This window comes from Solanum verrucosum, unplaced genomic scaffold (assembly GCF_900185275.1).
Source record: "Solanum verrucosum unplaced genomic scaffold, falcon-dt-bn FXZP01000277.1, whole genome shotgun sequence".
Taxonomy (NCBI): domain Eukaryota; kingdom Viridiplantae; phylum Streptophyta; class Magnoliopsida; order Solanales; family Solanaceae; genus Solanum; species Solanum verrucosum.
In genome coordinates, this window is record NW_026019945.1 from 921,012 (window position 1) to 946,749 (window position 25,738).

Here is a 25,738-nt window from a genome sequence, read left to right on the forward strand (position 1 = left end):
CCCTATTTATAATAGACATAATTTGAATTTTACTTTGGAAAATTGTAAACACTTTTTTTAAGGATTTTGCCTTAACATAACATAGTGGAGTTTTATTTTTTTCTAAAAGGAAAGTCAAAGTATTACCATAAAAAATGACAGTATTGAATTTATTTGTTTATTCTTAATTTTTAAAAGGAAATTATCGAGCCATTCGTGCAAGACGTACAGTGTCCTCTTTTTTACTCAACAGCTTCCGTGCAGACGTACAGTGTCCTCTTTTTTACTCAACAGCTTCCGTGCTCTTGCAGTTGAAGTATGATATTGTCAATAATATATTTTTTTAAAATGTCTTTCATATTTGGTTTATTCTCTTCCAAAAAAACAATAACATATTCTTGAACAGTATGTTATAGACACGAGGATGTTTAACATACTCTCGTGTAATTCCACAAGTGGAATGTGGAGAAGATAGAGTGTACACAAATCTTATTTCTACCATGTAAGGTAAAGAGGTTATTTTCGAAAAATTGGCTTGAAGGAAGATCATAAAATTAGACAGAGGTATGTATGCATTTGGACTACAGTTTGGCCTCATGAGATCAATTTTCTGAGACTCTGTCCATTTGCAAAACTCTAGTCTGCATCTTGAGTCATGTCTATTTCACCGAGCCTCTCTCTGAGACCATGTCCATTTTTCACTTAACAAACACATAAATAGGTATATGAAGTATACTTTGGCCGCATCTTCAGTCATATCTATTTCACCGAGCCTCTCACCATATATTTCACTAAGCGTTACACACAAATAGGAATTTCTACTACGCATTTTCTACTTATTAGGAAAAAACGACAGAATCTCATGAAATCAACAGAGAAATTTACTGTTGAAAGGTGCTTTACAAACCACACTATGTGCTCGTCTGCTAAAGGTAAAATAAAAAGATACAACATATAGGTACAACATCAAACATTTTTGTCTTTCACATTTTGTTTCCCCAACAATATAACACAAGTTTACAAGACAAAAGGGGACTTTGAGCAATGCCTCAGTCTCCAGCACCAATCCAAAAGAAGTTGTGGGGTTTCATTATGAATATGCATCCTATATTCAGCTTATACAGAGAACATTGTCAAGATTCTGCATGAGGGCTCTGCATACAGCAAAACCATTTTTTCTGCAAAACGACAAATATATTGGTGAAATTCTAATAAGAATGCTTCAAAGATTAATGAGAGAAGTAGCATATATGAAAAGTATAATCAGATGGGTCACCATTTGTCATTACATTAAAAAGCAGTCACGTGATTGTAGTAAGCTCGCAGCCCGGCTCATCTAGTCATATTAGCAAAGACGAGAGAAAAATCTAGCCTGATGATTCAAAAACTAAAGTTTGACAATGAAGGACAGGACAACTCTTCCTAACCCAAGCCACAATGGAGCTGGTCAACTACTCTTAACTCATACTGAAGGAAAAAAAATGCAGCTGGTCAACTACTTAGATAACCTGACAAGTATTTTCTTTTCCTCAAAACGACTATGTAAAGGAAACACCATTTGAATAATGACATAATTAGTCTTGCTCTCTAACCCTTCAATATTAAGTTATACTAGGTGGCAACTATTAAAGTTCAATACTGCGAGTGTAGAAATCGAAAAGTTGAATATCACTCATTTTTCGGAGACCCTGGTACCATAGCAAGCTTGCGAGCAGGTCGACTCTGCTACAGACCACAAGCATAGGTACCACCAAGGCTAGCAGGTTGGCTCACACTGAAAACTACGATCTCTATGTTGTTAATTCTATGCCTGAACCACTCAACTATCATGTTGGGAACAACCCAGCCATCCCCAAGTAAGAAAAGCTAGGTTCTTCTGCCCAATGTTAAAAAGTAGAGGTATATAATACTAGGGTCCACCCCATAAAAAAATTATATCATGAAAGTACATTTAAAATTGTATTAATCAGAACCAAAAAATGTACAAAAGAAAATTAAATATTGTGTCATAAAAGTTATACTATATCTTCAAACTATGGAGTAAACAATTATTAATTATAGAAGTTAATAGTTTAACACTTGGAATGAAAAGCTAAGTTAATGTCTTACAGTCTTAGTACGTAAAAGATGAACAATCAAAGTTGTGAAGTGTGCGCTTAAAGTTCTAGAGACATACAAGGCGGACAACCAATATGAATAGTATGCACAGGATGAAAGCTACAAATGTCAAGGCGTTATCCCTATAAGACTTCTGCTCTTCATGGTTGCCCTCATTCGTTTAGAAGCCTACGTCACATCTGGAAAATCCTAGAGGATTCCCGATAAACATTGCCTCACATATTTTTTCCTTAGATAGTTGACTAGAAGCGAAGAGTGATTAGAGCAAATAAATTACATGAGTTCCCTAAATGATGGTTTTAATCCTATGCTTATACGGGAAGTTCCAATAGATGATATATGATCTGACCACTGTACAATAAGAATTTACTGATGCTCACAGCCAAAGGGAAGTTCTCAACACAACAAGAATTGCTATCAGCCTAAAATACCTACTACCATGTGTTCTAAACTATAGCTGGTCAAGTTAATGATCGGGATCTTAAAGTAATTATGCTCAAGCTTTTGCATTAGTCTAGCAAATTATTCTTAAATGATGATTATACAGTGTGATGGAAATTTGATTTTGATAAACATGCACATACAATTCACTATATTACAACCAAAATATTCTGAAAATATGAGACAGCAGAAGATAGCTGAAAGTGGCTTAGTTGGTGTAGAGTGGATAATTATATCGTAGATTGGATATTGGCGTCCTTCAACTGTTTTGAGAGGGCCATAGAGTGGGATGGGATATCACCTATTTGATAAATGAATTATCCTCTGAATGGAAAAAAAATCTCTCTGTGAAGATGCAGAATCACACAGCTAATGGCAGTTTAATTATGTGAAGAGCAAAGGGAAGAATTGTTAACATTTAGACCAAAAAGTGTAGAGGGTATAAGTCATTGAATCTACTCATCTAGAAAAATAAGTTAGCAAAATAACTTACAGTTTGAGGTTTTAAAGGTTCTTCTCCTTCCTTTCTATTACCATCAGCCTTTGATGGTGAGTCAGGCTTGCCACCAGTTTTTTTCTCATCCCTAGCCTTGTTGAAAATCACAGTAAATCCCTCTGCAGAAGCTGGATCATTGACATCCCATTCACCAAACTTAGGCAATGGTCGACCCTTTTCCTGCTTGAAGATAGATGTGAAAGCCAAATAGGTAAGGTAAATAATTGGACCAAAAGAAGAATACTTCAGAACAGTATAACTGCCATTAGTCAAGTGAGTAATTTCATGAATGAACCGTGAACAAATACTATAGCAGTCGCAGAGAAAGAAGCTAAATTATCATTATGCCGCTACAATTTTGTTGATACAACGTGCAAGAATACATATCTATGACTCCATCCCATAATCAACAAAGGACGCGAGAAGAAGGCCAAAATTCTCCAAATCTATAATACTACATGAAAATTCGAAGTTGATGCATTAGGAAGCAAGCACAAAGTGATGGACAACTCTGAAATTCCTTTGATCTCACCAAAGGCTCAAAATTTTGCCACTGCAAAAGGATGTGGAGAAGGTACGAACAAATTAAGAACAAAAGAAAAAACACCTGCTTGAAGTCTATATCCAAATTATCAGAACTGCTTATGTTCAATATTATGAAGTCTTCCAGCAACTGGCAAACTACAATATGCATCCACAAAATGTCAATTCTATTCTTCTTAAAATGAATTAGAATTCATATCAAACTGATTCCAGAAATTGTTCCCTGGTATTGCTGGCATGTTACCTCTAAAAAGCTCTTAAACCACTATGATCCAAGTCCTCAATGCCATTAAAAGGGCTATGATAAATCAAGGAAGGTAAATGTACTCAAAAGATCATAACAAAACCATCAGTGTCAACTACCTTTCTAAAACCACTCGACTTAACTCCAACTGGAGATATACACCTTCCCATTAGTTGATGCATGAGCAGATCAAAGCATTAAAAGGAGAACAGACTAGAAATACATGCATTGACACGGCTTATGAAATCCACACAAGAGGAAACAATGCAAACATTAACTTTAATATGTTCAGATTTTCTCTATTTTTTTTCAATGACAAGGGAAACCCGCAGCCGCTACCCTTTGGGTGCGCCAGATTTTCTCTATTGAAACAACAAGCAAATAGTCAACTCAACAAATTCAAACACTGAACATAGAATGCAAAAACTTATCACTACTGGTAGGAAAGAGCCTATCTAATTAGCGCATCCAAGAAATTTTAAACTTGAATATCCCTATATGGCCATAGAAATAGTAAAAATACACTCCAATTTGGAACATCTGTATGCATAGAAGTATACGTTTTAGATATGTAACTGAGCTAAGTACCCCACAACAAGTAGGGGCAGGTAAGGCCTGTGTATATCCTACCCTCCCGAGACCCCACAAGTGGGATTACACTGGGTATGCTGTTGTTGTAACTGAGCTAAGTGTATATTTTACAAAAAGTAGACTCCACCTTAGGGAAAAATGGGGTAATTGCAGTTATGAAGTTAAAACATACTAAGACAGTCATCACATCACATCAAGAACTACCCTTTGAATATAAAACACATGAAAAATAGTTTTAAAAAAACTAAAAGTACTAGTAATAAGGAATCCACCGAAAACCCCAGCTTGCGACAGCAAGGGGTTGACCTCCTAGGTTGAGCTCATCGCACGGGGCTTGCCTAGTGCGATTTACCTATCCTGGTTTACTAGTTATTACATAGAAGCAAGTTTTACCCTGTGAGCACCAAAGGATAGCGGCTGCTGGTTCCTTTGTCATCAAAAAAGGAACCCAACAAAGCTTTATCAAAAAACTAAACAACCTAAAAAAGCAAAAGCAATTTTCCTTTTGCACATAGTTCAATGAAAATAAACAAAACCCAACTGGATAGCAGTGATCCAGGAGGTCACTGGGAGTCCAGCTCATAACATTCCATTCCAATTGCAGTCCACTGGCCCCTTTCTTGTCCCCTTTCGAAAAGGGGTAGGGGCATTTCACAGCTCAACCATCCAAAGTCATACCAAAATGAAAAGCAAAAATTTCAAGAATCAAAATTCAACAAAACCAAGCTCTATACAGGATCTAGCTGAAAGTCAAGATTTTCGATCAAACTCAAACTCAAAAAAAAAACCAGCAAATTCAACAAAAATGAACCCATCAATGAAAAATTGAAAACCCATTAAGCAAAAAACCCCAAAAACAAACAAACCATAATCATCCATTTACTTGATCAACACACATATATCACATCATCAGCTATCAAAAATTGAAAAAAATAAAGGGCAAGTGAAATCGAGTGAACAGAAACAAGTAATCAAGATGATTAAAAAATCAATCTTGGGGAAAAATTACATACCGACATGAATCCAACTATAGAGAATGAGAATTTTCCTCACTGGAACAGAGCGAAAGAGAAAGGAATTTTTGAGAGAGAAAAGTATGAAAATGAAAATTGTGTGTGTAATTTGGTATTAGGTGTATTGAGGTGTATTTTGGGAATAAGGAGCATATATATGGAAATGGGACTACACATTATTATACTCTTTTAAGATAACTAGACATGTTTATGTCAAATCAATTAATCTAAGCTTAGTAATTAAAAATAATAAAAATTAATTAAAATAAAATGAGAAATATTTATCAGAAAAATTTATATAAATAATATACAAATATGTGTGTCTAGAGAAGGTAGAGTACACGTAGACTTAATTCTTATCTTGTGTAGATAGAGAGGATTTTGAACGATGAATGAAGAAAAAGTACGAGAAATAAACATATTGGTCAGTGATTGTGAGAGGCTCCATTTCTTGATTGGATGGGACATCAAAGGCCTTTGTCCTTCCAATTCTTGATAGACATGGAGGGGCGGAGCTTTTGAATTTTTTTTCATGTTGTGTTGAACGATGTTTTTTTGTGTTGTTAAAGTTTGAACAACGAAAATACATAATGGGTACTTGATTTAATTGATCATGTCATGTACGAATAAGGTTCCAATCTAATCGTGAATGGTTAGAATGTCTTAGTTATATACATCATTGTATTTTTAATTGACATTTATCTTATTGAAAAATAATTTGTCTTATTAATGCGACTCAAGAAAAATATAAACACAATATATACAAGAAATAAGAGATAATAATTAGTGATTAATATAACTATCGAGTACGAATAAATTTGTTATTATCTTTATTTTTGTGGACCAACCCCATGTGAATTTGTAAACCAATTTGCATACACACTTGACTAACTAGACATTGGGTCAATTTTTGAGTATAAAACGCAAGACAAGGAATATTCGGACTCCCCACTTTTTTCTAATGTGTACCAATATAAAGTAAATAAGTGAATACAACTTATTTCATATTCAATCATTTAATTACACAATTTATCTTTTAAAAGGATTTTGATTTTAATTTATACCTTTCAAATATGTTAATTTTAAATTTTTGTTCCTAAAAATCAAACTTAAGAATATGAAATATAACTTGAGAAATATTACTATACAAAATTATAAACATATACCTCGTAAAAAAAATTATTTGAGCACAAAATAAGAGCAAAAGTGCAAATGACCCTATATCAAGTTCTCATTGATCTTGAATTGAATATGAAAGTTTAATTGAACAATACATAAGACTTTTGAAGTTTATACCATTATAATTTTAAAAAATAATAAATTCTCCTTACTAACTTTATAAATTGTGATTCAATTGTGACGATGTATAGTTGCGCAAAGCCTGATAACATGAAAAGAAGTATATAGTCATAATTATATGTTCCCTAGAATCTGATTGATAATCCATCTTATAAGCAAAAAGGATTAAGAAAACTAATCATGCTTTTTTCTTTTGGGTTGAGACTTGAGAGTCCTTTTTTTCCAATAGGCCTATAACCTATTCACATTACTCAATTATTAGACCCTACTTGATTTTGTCGTGTTATGAAAGCCAAGATTTGACATCTACATTGATTAGTATAATTTTCTTTAATTGGTAGAACAAAAAAAAAACAGAACAAAACCATTTCTACATATATATTCTGTTTCCAACTACTAAATAAGTTCAATAACATTACTCAACCAACAAATCATGTTTAAATATAATAATGAATGAGAACTTATGTGTCGTACGCCCTTTCTTTTATAGTACTCCCCAAAAAGAATGTCACATTTTTATAGAACACACTAAACTCTCGCAATGGACGAAATCTGAGGAAGGACTACAAACGTATATTATACGTAATCTTATTATGCATTTTTGCAACAAAAAAAAAAGTTTCCACCTTTCCACAATTCGAACCACCTCCTAGGGTCTCCATTGAGGTCTGAGGATAAGTTCGTTTGACATGACAAGTTAATGGCAAATTATCAATAAGGTACTTCTAAGTTTCATTAGCTGATTAAAATGTAGTTGCGACATCGTACAACCAAACCAACAACAAACAAAAAATAATAATGGTAGATTAGAGTAGATGACATGATTAGTATAGGAGAGGATGTTGAATGGATGTATGGTACATACTAAGCAATAAAATCAAAAACTAAACTATCCGAAATAAGATGAAAATGACCTTCGTTGTGGACAAACTAAGCAATAAAATCAAAAACAAACCTATCCGAAATAAGGTGAAATAAGGTGAAAATGACCTTCGTTGTGGACAAGATGGAGCCGAAGTAGAAAAATAGTAGGTAGTCAAGTGTTGGGTGACTCCCTCATCAGTATTCTCCTAAACACCTACTATCTTATTTTTCGGTTTTAGTATTACCTAATTTCATTTATTAGTTGTTGCTAATGTTCTGTTCTTCATTTTTTTTTCAACATGCCATCTTTGCTACTATATTTGCTTTATATACTGACTCGTAAAATGCGAAACACAAGCTGAAGGTCTAGCAAAAACAAGTCGGTTGACATGATTAGTTTAGGCTTATGGAAAGGTACAAGTTGAAGGTCTCACAAATTTCATGATAGACAGTAGCAGTGAGGAAATCTAATCAAATAGAGAGATAGACAATGCCAGGATAAAATACTTAAAAGGGCGACCATGTTCGCCATTTCCAAAAGAAATACCAGATCAAGCATAGCATTTATAAGCTGATGTAAGAGTTGATCTGATGCCAATCGGTAACCATAGGTAACTAATTAAGTTCTAAAGTATGAAAGAATTAGCACCTACCCATTTCCCAAAATAAATGTAGACCTCCTACACTAAACCCCCCGACAAAAAGAGAACGACTTATCTACACGGGGATGATATTAAGGCTGTAGGAGCGTCTTCTGAATCTGTTGCAATGGAAGGAACAACAAAATAACAGAGCTCCTCGCCACTGTGCAAGAAGATCACCACTTGTAATGCATAACTCACTACCCTCAAGATACTAAACTGCCATGTACATGACCAGAGTGGTGTGGCCAACTACCTAGACATCCTTGAGGCAGGCTGTGCATGGACTCAAATTTGTAAGCAATACCTCTCCAAATCTATGTTGTGCAGTTGATGTCGATCAGCCAGTCTGCATGAGACAAAGTGAAGGTCATCAGCATTTTTCTTTGCTGAATTCGAGTTAATTGACCAGTAAATCAACCAAGCAGAAAACCTATTATAAGTCTTAAACTTGATAACTAGAATTGCCCAATTCATGTAAATTAGGCATGCACGACAATGGTTCAGTAATTATATGTTATTACTACTTGAGTGGGGCAGTACAGGACAGGAGAGCAACTAGAACACAACCCAATGAGGGAAATTAGACAATGAGAAAACAGATGGTCAAGGCACACTAGCACCGAAGTTTCAGATGTGAACATGCAAATATTTGAGCACATGTAGAAGCCAAAGTCACATATATTTCCGTCAATCATGTATTAGAAGGCATGCTTATCATAGGACACCCACAGGAATCTGCAGACACCCCACAGAAGTGCAAATCATATGCCATCAAGTAGAGCAAGCTTTAAGCACTCAACAAATAGATAGAACTAATGGTACTCCAACAACCTCATCCAAAGAAGGTGAAGGAAACAAATTCGACAGATCAAAGAACAGAATTCTCATCACTTGACAAAGCAGTGAACAAGTGAGTGGTTTCAGTTACCAACTACAGCCAAACAAGAGAAGAAAAATGAATAGAGGACATACTTACATTTACATGGCAACCACAGGGTGATCAAATATATGCAATTTTCAGGAAAGCTGCACAAGGGAAGCTTGTCTCAACCAAAACCAAATCCTTCACTAGCCTCATGGATAGCCAAAAGCAAACGTTCTTGAAGTTGTTCTTTGGAAGTATACTCCGGAAGGTCGAGTTGGTTGAAGCTGGAAGGAAAAGACAAATGACAGTAAGGGTCACTAAAGCTTTGCTACATACTATCACCCAGATGGCATCTACTTAATTATGAGCAAACTACTGATAAGCATACAATAAGTCTGATATACAAGCACCAACCAGGTATGTGCAGATGGAAGCCTCTCAGGAGCTCCATAAGCTTTGTGAATCTGAAATCTCTGAGGGCCAGAAATCCCTTGCAATGCCTTGAAACCCTCCAAAGGAACCTAAGGCCAACAGCACCCACAATTAATCACAACGAAGAAATCCACAGGGCAGAGACATTTACAGGGGAATGTGCATGCACATACTATGTAAAACAACCAAAGGGCATACAGAATCCTGAACCACCAAACAAAGGGAAAGTAAGGTCTTTTTTTAAATGATTGAACAGTAGATATACTGGGGAAACAAACATCAATCTGCAATCACAAATTACCAGAATTCAGCAAAACACATAGCAGAATTTTGAGCACCTGGATATTTGGTTTGCGAAGAGAAGAGGATCTTTTCTCAAGGAAAACCGACTTTGGTACAAAATTGTTCTTTACTAAGGTGGGGAAGGAGGGAGAAAGGGGTTCTTGTAAGTTTGGTTCCACATCAATAGAAACAAATCATATCGCCATTTAGCAGATTCTATATGTGACAAAAAAAAACTGTGGGTACAATGATATCTACTAACCTTGGATGTGCCAGTCACAAATTGAAGAAATCTTGCCATGTCTTCCTTGCTAAAACCTTTAACGACCTCCCAAAACCACTGAACAGCAGTAGATGCTGTGGTATATCCAGTATATTCAGTGTTGGCCTTCAGATCTTCCACTGCATATAGAATCATTATTAGAAGCTTCATAGGAAACAACATGGTGTATACACAGCAATGGTGGAGAAGCATGTCCACTTACTGTCAATTTCTGGTAGACCACTTATCAAAAGTTCAAGCTCTTTATCATTGAAAATGGAGATAAGTTCACGTGGTACCAATTCACTGAAACCTTCAAGGAATGCATTTATTTGAGGGCGAATAGCATTTGTCAGAATATGGTCAGCAACGAGATCAACATATTCGTGCTTTGTCTCTTCTGCGACCCTTATATTTCTTCCTCCAGGTTTAAGCTCATAATCAGTAACCTTGATCATGCAAGATTAAAAAAAAGTTACTTTAGGTATCACCTGAACAGAGCAATATATGACTTGATGTTGCTCATTTAGCTTTTTTCAATTTTTTTTTGGGGTGGGGGGTTCAAAACGTTACGTATACTGACCTCTGTTTTCTCATAAAGAATGAGTTTTTCCTCATCTGCATCCATGCTAAAAGTCAAATCTGGTATATCACTCACATCATTCTGGTATAGGAAACCAAGAAACCATCAGAAGTTCCATAGATGAAATAGTAGATCAGTTACAAATTACTGCATCTTAATAAAATCTCACCTCCAGCATCCACTTCAAGTTCTTATAGTAATCAGGATCGACAGCCTCTATATCATGATATGTGACCTTCACACCAAGGATATGTTTGTAGAATGACCGGGTAAAATGAACATCCAGCAACTGCCCGTCAAATAGTGCTTTGGCAACCTATAAAGAGTATCACATCAAAGGCTTGAGATTAAGATGTGAAACGAGGATAAAATTATGGCTTGGATATTAAAATTAGTTCCAGAAGTCCTACCACACGGCCTACAAATTTGAAGTATGAGAGATGTTCAGTTTGATAAACAGAGTTTGGGTTAGGTTGGAAAGTTGCATTATTCCCAACAGTCGTAAACAGCAAGGCTCCTTTGTCAAATATGACCCTTGATAGCAATTGATACCACTCTCTTGTCAAACCACCAGCATCAATACCCTCTTCACCTTGAAAATGCACATTTAACCGTCCTTTCAGGTCTTGATTGGGTCGCATACGCAACTGATTATAAGAATCCTCCAACACATAAGCCCGCCGAACACTAATTCGCAGAGGACCTGAGAGGTGCTGTTCATGCTGCTGCCTTATTCTGGAGCGAAAATAAGCTCTTTTATTGTCAAAATCAATGAGTCGTGGGGCTTTCAGCATCACACAAAGTGATTTCTCCAGTAAGCCGGGGTTCTGCCTGACAAAAGCGTTAAGCAAGCGCCTATGCTTTTCCGCAAATCTTACAAATGTTACAGCACCATCTACTCTTTTATGTGAATCCCCAACAGACTTGGAGGACAACTTGATTGAAGTACCGGCTAATTCTTTCACTTCTCTTGCAGTTGCATTGATATGATCTTGCTGCATAATTGAGATGTTTGCCTGAAGCTTCTCACACAGAACAAAGAAAGCCTCAATAAAAGGTAACAGACGCTGAGTTCCAGGGGGCAATGGAGAAGATACAGATGAAGAACCGGCTTCATGTATATGCTCCCCAGTGTTGGTACTTGACATAACTGAAGAAGAAGTGCTCTGGGTGAGCTCCAACTCCATGGTGCCTATGCATTCACTCAAGCCTTCCCACAAAGGTTCTAGCGCAACATTTAACTTCCACATGATGTTATGCTCATCATGTTCTTCCTCCATAGATGTGTCTGTATTGCCATCAGCAGAAGCTGTACTTAGTGAACTAAGAGTTTGTAGTACACGAAGGACTGCAGCTCCAGCCATAGATCCAGCACTCAATCCCAGCATGTGTGTATTCTTAAGTGTGATAAGCTCTTCCACAGCTGACTTGCTCAGCCTTTGAGTCAACTCTGAAAGTTCAGAAATGAAGAACTTCCGATGGGGAGCAGCAACTGAGGCTAGCTTCTTCAACACCTCACCCGCAAGCATGTAAACTTTATCTGAGAGCCTAAACGATATACACTAGAGGTCAGATAGTTGCAACACAACAATTATCTTTCAGAAGTGAAGAGGAAAGATAAACCAAAATGGGAAATCAAGGAACGGAAAATGAAAGATTTCAAATCACGAACAGATAGAAACAAAAAACATTTAGGCAAATCAAGGTACAGAAATTTAAATAGAAAAATACCCTTCATGACCAAGAAGACAGCAAAGATTGTGCAAATCAGAATGTGGCAGCTGCAAGAAGATGTCATGAATGTTTGTGCCTCCATTGGCATCAGATGCAGGGTTGGCAGAACCAGTGCCGCTATCATCTTGAGGGGACTTTATGTCTGGCAACGCAGGATCTTTCTGTATATCACTCATAGTTTCATTGCCATCAGGATTATTAGAACCGTCAACTGTTTCATTATGAGAACGGTCTACTGTTTCTTCAGAATGAGACTGACACTCCATCTTGGATGCTGCAGTATAGACAACTACTTGAAGGAGTCCCATGACCTACACAGTACATTCAAGGAAACAACAAATGTATCTGAATTAACTATCGCCAGACCTAAATATTTCAGTAGCATCAAAGCATTTGACCATAACCTACCTGTTCAAGATGTGCTATGCTGCGCAAAAAAAGTGGCTGGTTCAAGAGCTTCAGAAACAAAACCAATGGAATATCCCTCTTGTTAGAACTTCTAAAAGGATTGGAGGAATCTCCTCCAACAATTTTCTCCTTGCCTTTGTCCCTCTTGTTTTCCAAACACTTCACATCTGACCACTCTGGAATAAGCGAGAGATCAAAGTAGAAAAGAAGACTGGCAACAGCAGAGTGGTTGGTAGCGAGGTAAGTTAAGATCTCCAGTATCCGCCGCAATACCAGTGGAGGAAGACCTGGGAAATGACTTAAATGGTTAGCAACAGACCATTTGTAAACAGAGACCTACAACGTCACTTAAGAAGAGACAGATACCATCAAATAGTTGTGATCGTCCATAAACAATATTCGACTGACAGCCATAAAGTCTCTGTGAGTTAATGGTTGTTAAACCACCAACAGCCCCTCCAGTCTCGGGCTTAATAGCTTCAAGAAGAAGGTGGACTAGAACTGCTCTTGTACTGCTATGAGCAGACAAATTCAACAAGAGTCTTTGCAACAGACCTTTCCCAAGAGGCTGAAAACAAATATTGAATGTCTCAGTTTAAGTTGTTGAGCACACATTGTAAAATATAAAAACCAAAATATTACAACGTCAATTACAACTCTACAGAAGCAAGCCAGTTGTTTGATGACAGAAGCATTTTCATTTCAAAGGTGCTTGATCGGTTGATACGAAGCAATTTACCTGTGCTAATCGCAAGAGGCGGATCAATGCTTTCAAGCCATGAGCATCTAAAAGTGGCTCGCCTTCAAGTTCCTTCAACTTCAAACTCTCTGAAAAAGAGGATGAAGCCCTCCGGGCAATTGTAACACCCACACCCCTGTCCATAACTGTCTGTCTGTCAAATCCCAGACCATTTCTACGACCATGAAGCCTGTGGCTGCCTCCAAACAAGCTGCGTGCTTGGTAATGACTCATAGCTCTGTCCCGAAGCATTTGCGCTTCAGCGAGTAACGTAGATGGCAATGCTGACAAAACAGCTTCTGATGATGTTAACAGAACCTGACAAACACCACAAAAAAAAAAAAGCATAAACAAAACGTTATAACATTCAGAGGAATGGGCCGAAAACACTCTAGGTACAGACCTCTTCACGCAGATCAGCTGGAAATGTGGCTATGATTGAGGCATTATCCATTTCCACAGGCTGACCTTCAGCCTGCTGTACGACTCTTTGAGCACGTTGTTGGGCAAGAACTTCTGCTTGAATATCCGGAGGGAGAGCTGCTAAAAACTCTGGATCAATATCTTCAGCTGTCGGTGCTGTATAAGTTGGAGGTTGAGCCTGAGCCTGCTGCGATGCAAGAACCTCTGCCCGAAGTTCTTCAGGAAGTGCCTCTAGAAAGGTTGGATCAATAGCATTTGCAGTAGAAGCTTCATTATTCAAACTAGTTTCATCAGTTTGACTAGCATCTTGAACTTCCTGAAGGTTCTGAGTCACTGATGGATCCTCTGGCAGAATAGGCAATGGTGGGTCACTCTCCCTTTCTGTTTCTGTACCGTACATGTGTATATCTGTATCCTCCTGAACTACAGAAACACGATGAGCACTGGAATCCAGCATTGCTTCCCCAGATATTAACGGTGGCTCATCAGTTGCACGACTGTCTGTTACAGTGGTTGTGTCATTGTGTACATCAGACGAGGTCGCATTGCATATGTGTACATCCCCATTAGCAGTCCTATCATGCATCGTAATGCCTTCACCGTGTATAGATGACACAGAATAACCTGCAGTTCCCTCTATGTTATCACTTGGATTTGCATTTCCTTCTCCAATCACCATGCTTCCGTGACCATCATTTGACCTGTCCAATAGTACATTTTCCATAGGATCAACAGCTTCTGGGATTTCACCTACCTGATCAGCAACAACCTCCAGATTGTATTCTTCCCTTTCACAAGACTGAACTTCAACTGGTTGACTAGATTCTTGCCCACTATTGTTATGGCGATCATCATTTTGTTGACCAGCAGTGCTATCACCCTCCGTCTGCTGTTGATTCTCACCAATTACAGGTATGTCCTGCTCTCTCTCCAGCAATCCAACAGGAGGATTAGTAGCTGGAGCAATTCTGCTTATTTGACAAATGAACTGCTCCTCAACCATCTGGGCAATAGCAGCAGACTGACCACCTGCTTGGGGTTGGCCATCATCAGTCCACCTACCATCACCAGGCCTCCGGCCTGGAACGTGTAGAGACTCCAAACCAACAGAAAAGTCAGCCAAAGGTGGGGGTGCTGCACCACTGAGTCTGTCACTGAAAATGCTAGACGGCGCCCTATCAAATGGGAGTACTGGAGAATCAAAAGTGTAGAACCGAGCTACATCCAGCCTACCAGCAGATAAGGTTTCTGAGTCTCTGGATGAGTTCCCAAGAGATGACCAGACAGGAGCAGAGTCACCAGGCTGTGATGGCCTCAAGAGGAGAGGATGTTGCAGACCAGTAACTTCAGTAACAGATTGTTCCAAATTCCTAGTTGTTTGGCGCCGGCGCTCAAAGCCAAAGGTCCTGCGAAGACCAAAGAGGTCATCAACGTTCCACCCTTCAATTGTCTCACCTCCAACATTAATAAGGCCACCACTTGTTCCAGATTGCCCTAAAACTTGTAAATGGTCAAGGCCGTCCAGGGCTTCCCTCCACCTAACCTCAATAACTCGATTTTCATGAAACTCATCATCCTCTTCATCAACCATGTCATCATTGTATTCACCTCCCAGGCCAGTATCATCATGCTCTTCCCCATCTGTATCAGCCAGAGACATCAAGCCAGTGCCATCTTCAGCTATATCTTCATCCTCATCCTCACCCTCATCATCATCCTCGTCATCCTCACCGTCATCTCCCATATCATCATCTTCTTCACCCAGTTCATGATGTGCCCTATTCTCAACGTGGAAACCCATGCCAATTTGCTCTGTGTCGTTCAAAACACCATTGTCTTCCATCCCATCACGCATGTAATCCAACCCAAGCTCAAGAGGAGGATCGCCTGCATTTGCTTCTTGCTCAGTTCGCAATTCTTGCACCATGGACGGGTCTGTAGTCACATTCTCATTGCTGTGATTCTCAGAAGCACTAGGCAGCAGTTGCCCTGCATTTGAATTAGGAACCTCCGGCTGGCCACTTCCATTTCCACTGGCCTCTATATGTTGAAAGGCTGATGTTGTATTCACCTGATTATCCGATCTACCATTAACGGCAGTTGTCTTTTTCTTGTTCACAGAATCAGTTTTATAAAGTTGCTCACTAGCATTGGCAGCCCTTGTTAGGCTTTCCAATGTTTTAAGAATTAGATTCACAACCTTTGGAGCATCAGGGTGATCCAAATCAATTGCTTGAAGGACACCAGATAAGGACTGGACCAATCCTCCATCTATCATGCTTTTGGCTATTTCGGGAGAACAACCAGAACCAGGTAGGTCGCCTGAGGATGAGTTCTTGGACAAAATGGAGTATGCCAGATCAACAAAAGCAAGGACCTTTTTATCTGGCAATAAACTGCTACGGGCAGAGTTGCTTTCAGACTTCACAAATAAAGACAAGGCTTTCACAAGTTCATTAATAACCCTCCTACGACCTTCACTAGATCTGCCAGACAAAACTACGAGAAACCATGAAGCTTTTTCAGACAGCTTGTCTCTCCATTCATCAGGTCCTGCAGATTTATCAATTGAAAGGGGAAGAAGCCGTTGCAACACATGATGAATAATACCGCCATGACCAGGATTCTCTAGCTGATGGGGTCCCCGTAATTGACACATCTCCAGATCCCTTCTCAGGATAACCCCAAGAGCATGTACATACATCATAAGAATGTCACTCAACAATTTGAGTACAAAAGTAACTTTAGCAAGCCCTGCTGATTTCTCTGATACACTGTCAGACTGAACCTCCCGCACCTCATCAACCTTTGATTTCCCCTTTACTCTGACTATGGGCTCATCAACCTCCATAGCACAGGCGTTTCCCACACAATCTTCAACCAATCCCTGTGTAGGAAATGCTGCTACTATTTCAAGAAGATGATCAATTACCTGAGAAATATTCGCAGGGATCTTTTTGTGACTTTTAGAACACTTTCCTGATCCATCATGGGCTTTATTATCAGAAATTCGCACACACTCATTAGAAGCTCCAAACTCTACAGAAGTTTTGCCTTTCTCTTTCTCTCTCTCCTTGTCTTTCTCTTTTGATAAGACAATGATAGATCTCCCTCCAGATGATTCCAGCTGGCAAACCGCACCTGCAGCTTTCACGAAGACTCCAGGGTCTCGACATATCACAGGTGCCATAGATGTTAAAAATGTTTTAACAGAAGTACGACCAGCATGACGACTTCCACCAAGGGTCTGACGTATCTCCATCTCCATGGCTGTTTGCAGGGTCTGAGGATCTTCAAGAAGATGCCTAACAATGGCAGATGCCATGGTATCATATCCAGGGAAGTAACAAGATCTTGGGAGATCAAAAAGAGAAGTCATTCCTCCATTTTCAAGAAACTGAATGGCAAGAGCATGTGTTTTTGTCAAGCGTGCACACAGCTGAAGAGCAGCCTGCATAACCATGGCTGGCGCATGTTGTTTAACCAAGTCACAAGCAAAATCAAGCACCTTACCACTCTCCTCTATACTCAAATAACCAGTAGGTTCCCCAAATATTTTCTCAAAACCAATGGATGATTCATCATCCTCGGAGACTAGTGTTGACTTCTTCTCAATAACTGCTTCAGGAACTTGGGATGGGAGATGCTCTTCTAAAGATTCTGGTAAAGATGCAGCTATGACTCTTTCAGTGTCATCACCGGAGATCTTAGGCCTAGTTTGCGACAGATTAAATAAGATTAGCAGCAGTGCACTGATGCATCTAGGAACCATAATCTCATTTTCAGCTCTAGCCTTGAACTTCATCAATATCTCAAGTACTACAGAGACAATATCATTCTTTGCTGCAATTTCCCGTATATTTTCATCTTCAGAAAGAAGCAATGCTAAAGTATGTGTTATCATACACAAGGCACCAGTGTCCCTGGAAAATTCCAGCTGGCAATCTTTCAACTGGTAAATCATATATGAAGTCACTTTTGCACGATCTTCTCCTTTGTTCCGATTGCAAAGAGTCACAAGTAAATCCATTAACGGGAAAGCCATTGAGTCAGCACTCTGAAACAACTTAATTGTTGCAGCAAGGACATCTTCAACAGGTGGTGGCTTAGTTTGTTGTTCTTCAGATAGAACCTCCACCGTTTTATCAATACTGTCGGCTTTGGAAGTCTCTGATGAATTCCCAAGTGACAAGGCAAGTGCACGAGCCAACTCATCATCTTCTTGAGCAGGATCTTCAGTATGACTAAACAACCACTCCATAGCCATCTCCACACTGTTCGTTTCAACTCGTCTTAATGCCTCCTCAGCTCTTCCTCTTGAAAAGCCCATCTCAACAATGGTAGAAATAGTAGTCTCATCAGGTGGAGGAGCCATTGCACGTGGGTTTGCAGAACTTGATGACCCACTACGATTTCGTTTCACATCCCCAACACCACAGTAGATGTAAGTTATAAGCATAATAATAGAATTAATAAACCCTGGATTACAACTGGGGAACATCTGATGGTTCCAAATAGGAAGTGTAACATCTAGAACCTGAGACTGCAGCATACGGACAAACACTTCTGGGTCTCTTGGAACAGGAAACAACCCAATAGACAAACCGACAGCAACTGGCTGAACAAGGAGCTGCGCTTGGGATGTTGAAGTTGGAGACAAGAGCAAAGCCGAATTGACAAAATATTCAAGCAAACGGCAATAACTCTGCAGAGTACCAAGAAGCCACGAACTGTGAGATAATTTGTTTTCCTCACCACTGTTTTCAGGAACCATTCCAGATGTCCGTACAGAATACGGAAGTGTCCACAACAACTGACTGGTTGCTTCAAATGTTGTTAGAAGCTCCTTAAAGGTTCCTTGGGCATAGAAATTGTTAATCATGGACGCATAACAGGTACGACGCCTGGCATCAAATGTTAGGGTCAGCATATCATCCACAACCTTACCAAGATATCGACACTTGACAGAAGGTGGTATATCAAGCGCAGTGGCATCTGAATATCCTGAGAAACCAAGAGCCTCGAGGAAAACTTTGGCTAAGGCAGTTCCTATGCTCTTTGAAGCTGAACTTAGAGATCCTGTTTCAGTTCTCCGACGATTTGGAGATGTAAATCCTTTAACAAGAGCCATAAAGAAAGAACGCATGCTAGAAGCGAGCTTGTTCAGATTATCTAAAACCAGAACACTGGGAGGTTTTTTCTTCACCTCCTGGATTGTACTCTCCACAACACTGGGAGCAACTTCAGAATCAGCTTGTAAACTTTCCAAATGCCTACTGGTCCTTCCACCACGAATTCGTGCTAACCCATGTCTACTACGACGATTAAAACCGTCACTAGAACGAATTACAGAAAGAAACTCACGTTCTACCCCCCATTGAGTGTGAGAACTATTCCTGATAGAAACAGGATTCATGTATCTAACTGAAGGAATATTAGTCTCGTCATCACTGTCTCTACCTCCTATATTGGAAGAACCTGCTTCTACATTTTGAGGCTCTACTTCCACGTTCTGTTTCTCATCCACCTTAGAATCACAACACAAGGAAATTTGCCAAAGTACTTCCTTATATGCTCTCCCAAGATCCTTTAAGACATCAGCATCTGCAGTTCCTAACTCAGAAACCACAGTAGTACTTCCCTTCAACAAAGAATTGGAGAGAGATAAAATACCTTCAAGACTTGAAAGGTTCTTCAACACAGTTATCCTCTTAGCAGAGTCCACCTTAACAAGCTGAGATCCTTGAATTTGAACTATAAGTTCATTTGTTAACTTCAAATGTTCTCTTAAAAACGAACAAACTGCACGAGCAAGAGAAGCAGAATGTTGTGGAGAGAAATTCTTAAATGCAACAGATAAGGTCTGACCCATAGAAACAGAAAGTGGCAAGGCAGGCAAAGTGAACAGCTGCAGAACAGCTTCAATTCCTTTCTTCTCAACGAAAATACAGCATATATCAGAATTCTGAAGAATTGTTTCAAGCAGACGAGCAGCATTGCTTATACATTCAGGAAGAAAAGACTCTATGTTTGGTACCAAAGAATCAGAAGATGGTTCAACATGCTCCAAACTTTTAGCCTTTTGTGAGTCTTGCTCCGGCAAAACCACACCCCTATCCTCACCTTCTGTTTCCATCGGAACAGGGTTAGAAGAACTAGGACTGTCAGATGAGGGTGTAATAGCTTCTAGAACAGATCCAAGTTTTGCAATCTCCTTCAAGATCTCAATCATAGTTTCCACTCCAGGTCCACGCAACGAAGAGGTATGCCGCATTAGTTCATCCAGGCCACTAGACAAAGATCCAGTAGTATCTCCACTAAGGGCTCTGACATATGTTTTTGAAGTGAATATTTTTACAAAACACCTCAAAGCATTGCGATCTTTCACAGCCTGAAGACCATTGTTATTCAAGCACAATGCATCTAAACACTGAGGTATGCAGGTGATAGCTTCTGCAGAGCAAACAACCCCATCCATAATGGCATCAATGAAGGCAGAAGGAAGACCAGCTGCTTCCAATACAGGGAAGCAGGTGGGATCTTTGTGAATAAGATCACTCATCACAGTTGCAGCAAGATGAAACACGCCTCCACCAAAATCCTTAGCTCTTCTGAAGATTATGCTCAAGCATTGAGGCAACAAACTCTCCTCTGAACCATAAATACGAGCAGTGGTTCCAGGAGCATAGGTTCCCAAAGATATGGCACGTAGTAAAGCTTTCATCAGTAATCGCCGATGATAAGCAACCAACACATCAGAACAAAGTGCCTGCATGCTGTCTGGCTCGGAAGAAGTACCAGTAACAATCTGTGAACTATTAACGTCAGAACTTTCGAGATCACTACTAGCAGTTGCCAGCTTTACACCATTTTCAACACGAGAAACTTCCACATTAAGGCGTGCTATGGTGTCATCCAAACCTCCCAAATCTCTGAATAGTGCAGCAGCTGGATTACTATAATCCATGAATGCCTCTAGAACATGAACAGCCATGCTAACTAAATGCAAGTGTTGAGGATCCGTATCTTTAAGTAGCGGTAGAAGAGTAGGGATGAACCCTGCTTCTCGCATTGCTGAGCACCCAGATGAAGATGAGACCAAAATGGTAACAAGAGATAACAAAGCCTCAGCAAAAAGAACAGACCATTTTGAGGAGTTGCTAACGATGGAATCAATGGCCTTTTGCATAAGGCTGGAAAGAATGCCACGATGCCCCCCAGATGTTACAGCTGTCAACACACTTGGCTGGCGTGACCGATCTTGACAGAGAGCAACCAAGGAAACCAGACACAAAATTCTAATCTTCTCAGGAACCGCATCTTCGTAGCTTAATAAGGTAACCAACTCATTAATGAATTCTGGTTCACTGTTGAAGAATGAAACCAAATCATCTGAATCACTGCATGCTTGAACAAGAACTATAAATGCATAGAGGCGTATGCAAGTGTACTGCTGTCGAGAAGCTGGGGAACTGAATGCCCTAGCATACCGCAATCTTGTCAAAAGAGGAAACCTCAAACTAGGAGGAACCTTGTACTGCAAGACTAAACTGTTCAAAAGTTCAAGATCTGACTCTTTTCTGTTGTCAATGTCAGGCAAATGGATGATCTGTAAACCAATGGGAGCATTGGACTCATCTGAAGATTCAGTAGCATAGAATTCAAAATGTAAGGTGCGGCCTAACTCATTAGCACTTGCATCAGAGCTGTCCTGCAGAGCACACGCAATTAACCCAAGGCCTTCTTCTTTTCCTCCCCAACCCTGTGCAAGAGCGAACAGCTTTGAATTAAGAGAAGCATCTCTAATGACATATTTCCCTATTGTTTTCTTCAAAAAGGCAGCCAAAGTTTGCAAACACGCCTCAACCACATCCGCATCGGTGGAAGCAAGCAACGCTGACAAGTGATGCTGCACCACCAAGAGAAAAAAAAGAGCAAAAGTTCAAATTCAAAACAATATAAAATTTTGTAATGTGCGTAGGGGATATTATTAAAACACCAAGAACTACATTGTTTTACCAGATCAAGAGCAAAAATGGAGACCGAAAGAGTTTTAAGATGTTAATATACATTATTTTATTCAGAGAAAATAGGCACTTCCTACATCTTAAAATCAGTTCAGAAACTAAAACTGAATAATCGCCCTTAGGCATATAAGTTCATCAACAATACCACCACAATATGTGCCACTTCTAACCTATGTAAATCCACTTTACTTTGCTAAGCATAAGATGAAAAGCTTAACAACCCCTTATCTTTGCATCCACTGCTCACATGGTACGTACTAAGGAAAAGACACTGATAAATAACTCCACATATCTAAAGATAGGAAAGATACATCTGATACAAATCTGTCCCCAAAAAGAAACCAGAATACAACAAGACATGCACTTCCAAGGAAATAGAGCCAGGAAACATTACCTTCTCTAGTTTATACCAATTGATGACTAGAAAAAACTAATTGGCTTGCTAATGTCTATAAACTTCAGAGTATTTTATGATAAGGTAAATGATTTTAAATTCCATAGCTTACATCCTTGTATTACACCATTGCATGATGTAACTCCATTTTTTATTTTACCAAAAACACATATTTGCTATCGTTGTAAAAGATCCTAGAGACTCCATATTTACTATTCTCCAAAAGCATCCTCCACTAATCCGCCTTGTTTCATTTCAATAGTGAAAATGGAGTACCAAATATTTATTTTATTTACAAATTATAAATTCTTTTATGACCTAAGAATAATGCTGAGCGTTAAACACTAGAGGAGAAAATAATGATTCAATAGTAATCAAGCTTTGCAAGAAGAACAATCCAATGCTTAACCATAGTGCTAAGGTAGAGCACACTAACTTTGAATTACAAAGAACAGGGCAACATGCAGACACACAGACAGTTAATTATATGCCAATACGTATATTCTTTTTCCAGAATAAAAGCAGGAGCAACAAAATGAAAAGAGTCGCTTTAGGCATCTTCAGTACCTCATATGAGCTATAGAAATGCTTATTTGTGCAGTTCTCCAATATTATCCTTATAACACGAAGGACCTGGAGGACAGCTTCCCTTGGAAATTGAGGATCAGATTCCAAAAAGTGGTCATCAAATTGCAAATCCTTCCTAGACTTGATGTATTTCTCAAAAAAAGTATCAAAGTGATTAAACAGGTCAACCCAATGATAAAAATCACCCTGCATACACAAGAATAAGAACAGGGAAAATAAATTAAGAAAGGAGAAGACGTGCAAAAGGGGGAATAGTATAATATCGTCAACATAAAATCTGTATAGGTACCTTATCGAACTCCCAAACAAAACTTTTCAGGGGTTCTTCTATATTCTCTAATGGAGTAGCAGTGATGCTACTGATAAATGATCGGATCTTTGGAGGCTGAAAAAGGAAGGGCAAAAACAAATTTGATCAGTGCACATTTAAATTTCTTTTAAGCAGTATATGTTAAACATAACTGCCCGCACATTTCAAAACAGCATCACAAAATCAACAATGAAATATAGTGCTTCAAGAGAACATCTTTCCCTAAATTACTCAACTAAACTTCTGAACTTTGATAAATGAATCTAGGCTGAAGTACATTAATGAGCAAACATCATTAAAATGATATCTTGGAAACTACAAATAAAAGAAGATTTTGGGATGTTAAGTCCAAAATTCCACAGATCAGCCCGACAGCCCTGACTATGCAATTTCTATGATTAGTATATTCTTGGTGTCATTTTTGAAGTTCAAAATGCAGATATCTAAAATCATATAAGCAATCGCACCAAATCAGAACTTGAGACTTGCTGTGATTTCAAAAGAAAAAAGGGAATGTTGTTCAAATTACTAAATGTGCATATAAAACATTATTAACCGCCATGCGAGTATCAGGAATGAATGCCTAACAAAAAACATTTTAGATATTCTTGGTTTACTAGAAGATACACTAACAAAAACCAGACTAGCTTTTATTCACTGGAGTACTAGTCTACACCAACACAAATCAGATTGATCTCAATGGGGCGAAACTTTTCTCTTTGCCAGTGAAAGAAACAGTTGCATAAAAGTCAACCTTCTGCCAATTTCACCACAGGTACTTCACACCAGTCACCATGGTGCCAGTAGCAAAAGAAGACCCCTTGGGCTCCAACCAGTTGAAAAGTGCAGTTTCAACTCCAGAAAACCATAAACTTGTAACATATCAATCAATCAACTACTCCACGATACCGAAACATTCCAGCTATATGGTATAGCTATAACATATCAATCAATCAACTATTCCATAAACCTTCACATAACATATAATCCAAAAATCCTAACCACACTCATCTAGTTATATTAAACAAACTATTAACAAAATTAAGCTCACTATATCTAAAAAAATCTCTCAACTTTACAAAAAAAAAATCAATTTACCTCAAATTAGTATGATCAGACATAAAAACATAAGACACACATACAAACAAACCAGCCTCCTATACTTCACACCCGTCACCATGGTGTCAGTAGCACAAAAAAGACCTCTTGAACTACAACCAGTTGAAAAGTTAATAACATATCAATCAATGATAGCAAAAACATTTAGGGCCAGCTATATGGCATAAGCTACAACATATCAATCAATCAATTCCATAACTCCAAGCACACATGTCTAGTTATATTAAACAAATTACTAACAAAATTCAACTCGCAAACCTAAAAAAACCACGGAACAATCGCGCTTCGAATCAATTCACGTCGAATTAACATATGATCAAAAATCAAAACTTACCACTTCTACAGCCCTCCTTCGCTTTAACTTCATCTTTATATCAACCAACTGATAAAACCATTGCCGAATTCAGAAGAAAAACGGTTGAAACAGGCCGATTCCTGAACGAGAATGGATCCAATAAAATCGACAAAGGTATGAAGGGTTTGGAACGATCAAAATTGATATATGTAAGTTTTCGATTGAATAACACAAATTGGGGCAATGAGGTTTTATGAAGATCGAAGCGATTTCTAGGGTTTTCGAGAAAGGGTTTTTGGTTAAACGATTGGTAACTGAGGATCGCGGAGAGATAGAGGAGAAAATTGAAGAAAGATAGAAAGCTGTGGAGTGTTGCCACTTGCTTTCCTATATATATAGGAATTCCAAAGAATTTTGAGGAAAAAAAAAATATATATAGGGAAATTTTTATTTTCTGTTTTGTATTTGTGAATGTGGATAGAAATTGAGAAATATTAAACTATAGGGTATAAGGATTTGTTGATAAATTGTTTTTTTACTTTATATAGATGAAATTTACGTATATTCTATATCAGAAATGTCGCTAGTCTATAAGAATATAAAATATTATTTTATTATTTTGGTTTTTGTATATTACTCCTATATAGTTTTCGCTTTGAATTCGTCAAGATAATTTACTGTTTAAGGATCAAATACGAAATATATAATTAAAGACAAAATACTTATTGTTCTACTGAAATTTGAGATGATTATGTTATTTTCACATACTAATAATTTAGTATAAATATCACAAAATCTATTATATATATGGTTTTAATTTTTTGAATTGTAATTTGATGTAGCATGCTAAAATATAATTAAGATATTACGTTGGTTGAGATTATTGGTCAGATTCATTTGCTCAATTTAAAATATGTATACATAAAGTGAATTAAGATTAAAATATATTTTTTTATATAGATTTTATTTTATTATTTTGAATGAATCAATCAATTTTCAATAATATCCATTAGCATATAATATATATTGTGGTAATCGGTGAGTA

At 38.2% G+C, this 25,738-nt stretch overlaps 2 protein-coding genes across 3 annotated transcripts; both read right to left on the reverse strand.

Annotated features, from left to right (window-relative positions):
- Nucleotides 1-852: 852 nt before the first annotated feature.
- On the reverse strand, nucleotides 853-5,571 carry LOC125808371 (protein NOI4). 2 transcript variants are annotated; one of them, XM_049488078.1, is made up of 3 exons: nucleotides 5,426-5,571; nucleotides 3,032-3,217; nucleotides 853-1,157 (listed from the first exon to the last, which is right to left on the reverse strand). In XM_049488078.1, the coding sequence occupies exons 1-3, from the start codon at nucleotides 5,429-5,431 to the stop codon at nucleotides 1,113-1,115; spliced, it is 237 nt and encodes a 78-aa protein (XP_049344035.1). In that variant the 5' UTR covers nucleotides 5,432-5,571; the 3' UTR covers nucleotides 853-1,112. The 2 variants fall into 2 exon arrangements, with proteins under 2 accessions (XP_049344035.1, XP_049344039.1); XM_049488082.1 differs by having other exon boundaries at nucleotides 3,032-3,214; nucleotides 5,426-5,551.
- Nucleotides 5,572-9,208: 3,637 nt separating this feature from the next.
- On the reverse strand, nucleotides 9,209-25,036 carry LOC125808276 (E3 ubiquitin-protein ligase UPL1-like). The gene is made up of 15 exons (XM_049487999.1): nucleotides 24,733-25,036; nucleotides 23,259-23,354; nucleotides 22,949-23,155; nucleotides 13,941-21,869; nucleotides 13,538-13,855; nucleotides 13,165-13,366; nucleotides 12,799-13,085; nucleotides 12,388-12,701; nucleotides 11,067-12,204; nucleotides 10,826-10,972; nucleotides 10,657-10,737; nucleotides 10,297-10,522; nucleotides 10,074-10,213; nucleotides 9,512-9,618; nucleotides 9,209-9,381 (listed from the first exon to the last, which is right to left on the reverse strand). The coding sequence occupies exons 1-15, from the start codon at nucleotides 24,763-24,765 to the stop codon at nucleotides 9,279-9,281; spliced, it is 11,328 nt and encodes a 3,775-aa protein (XP_049343956.1). The 5' UTR covers nucleotides 24,766-25,036; the 3' UTR covers nucleotides 9,209-9,278.
- Nucleotides 25,037-25,738: the final 702 nt, after the last annotated feature.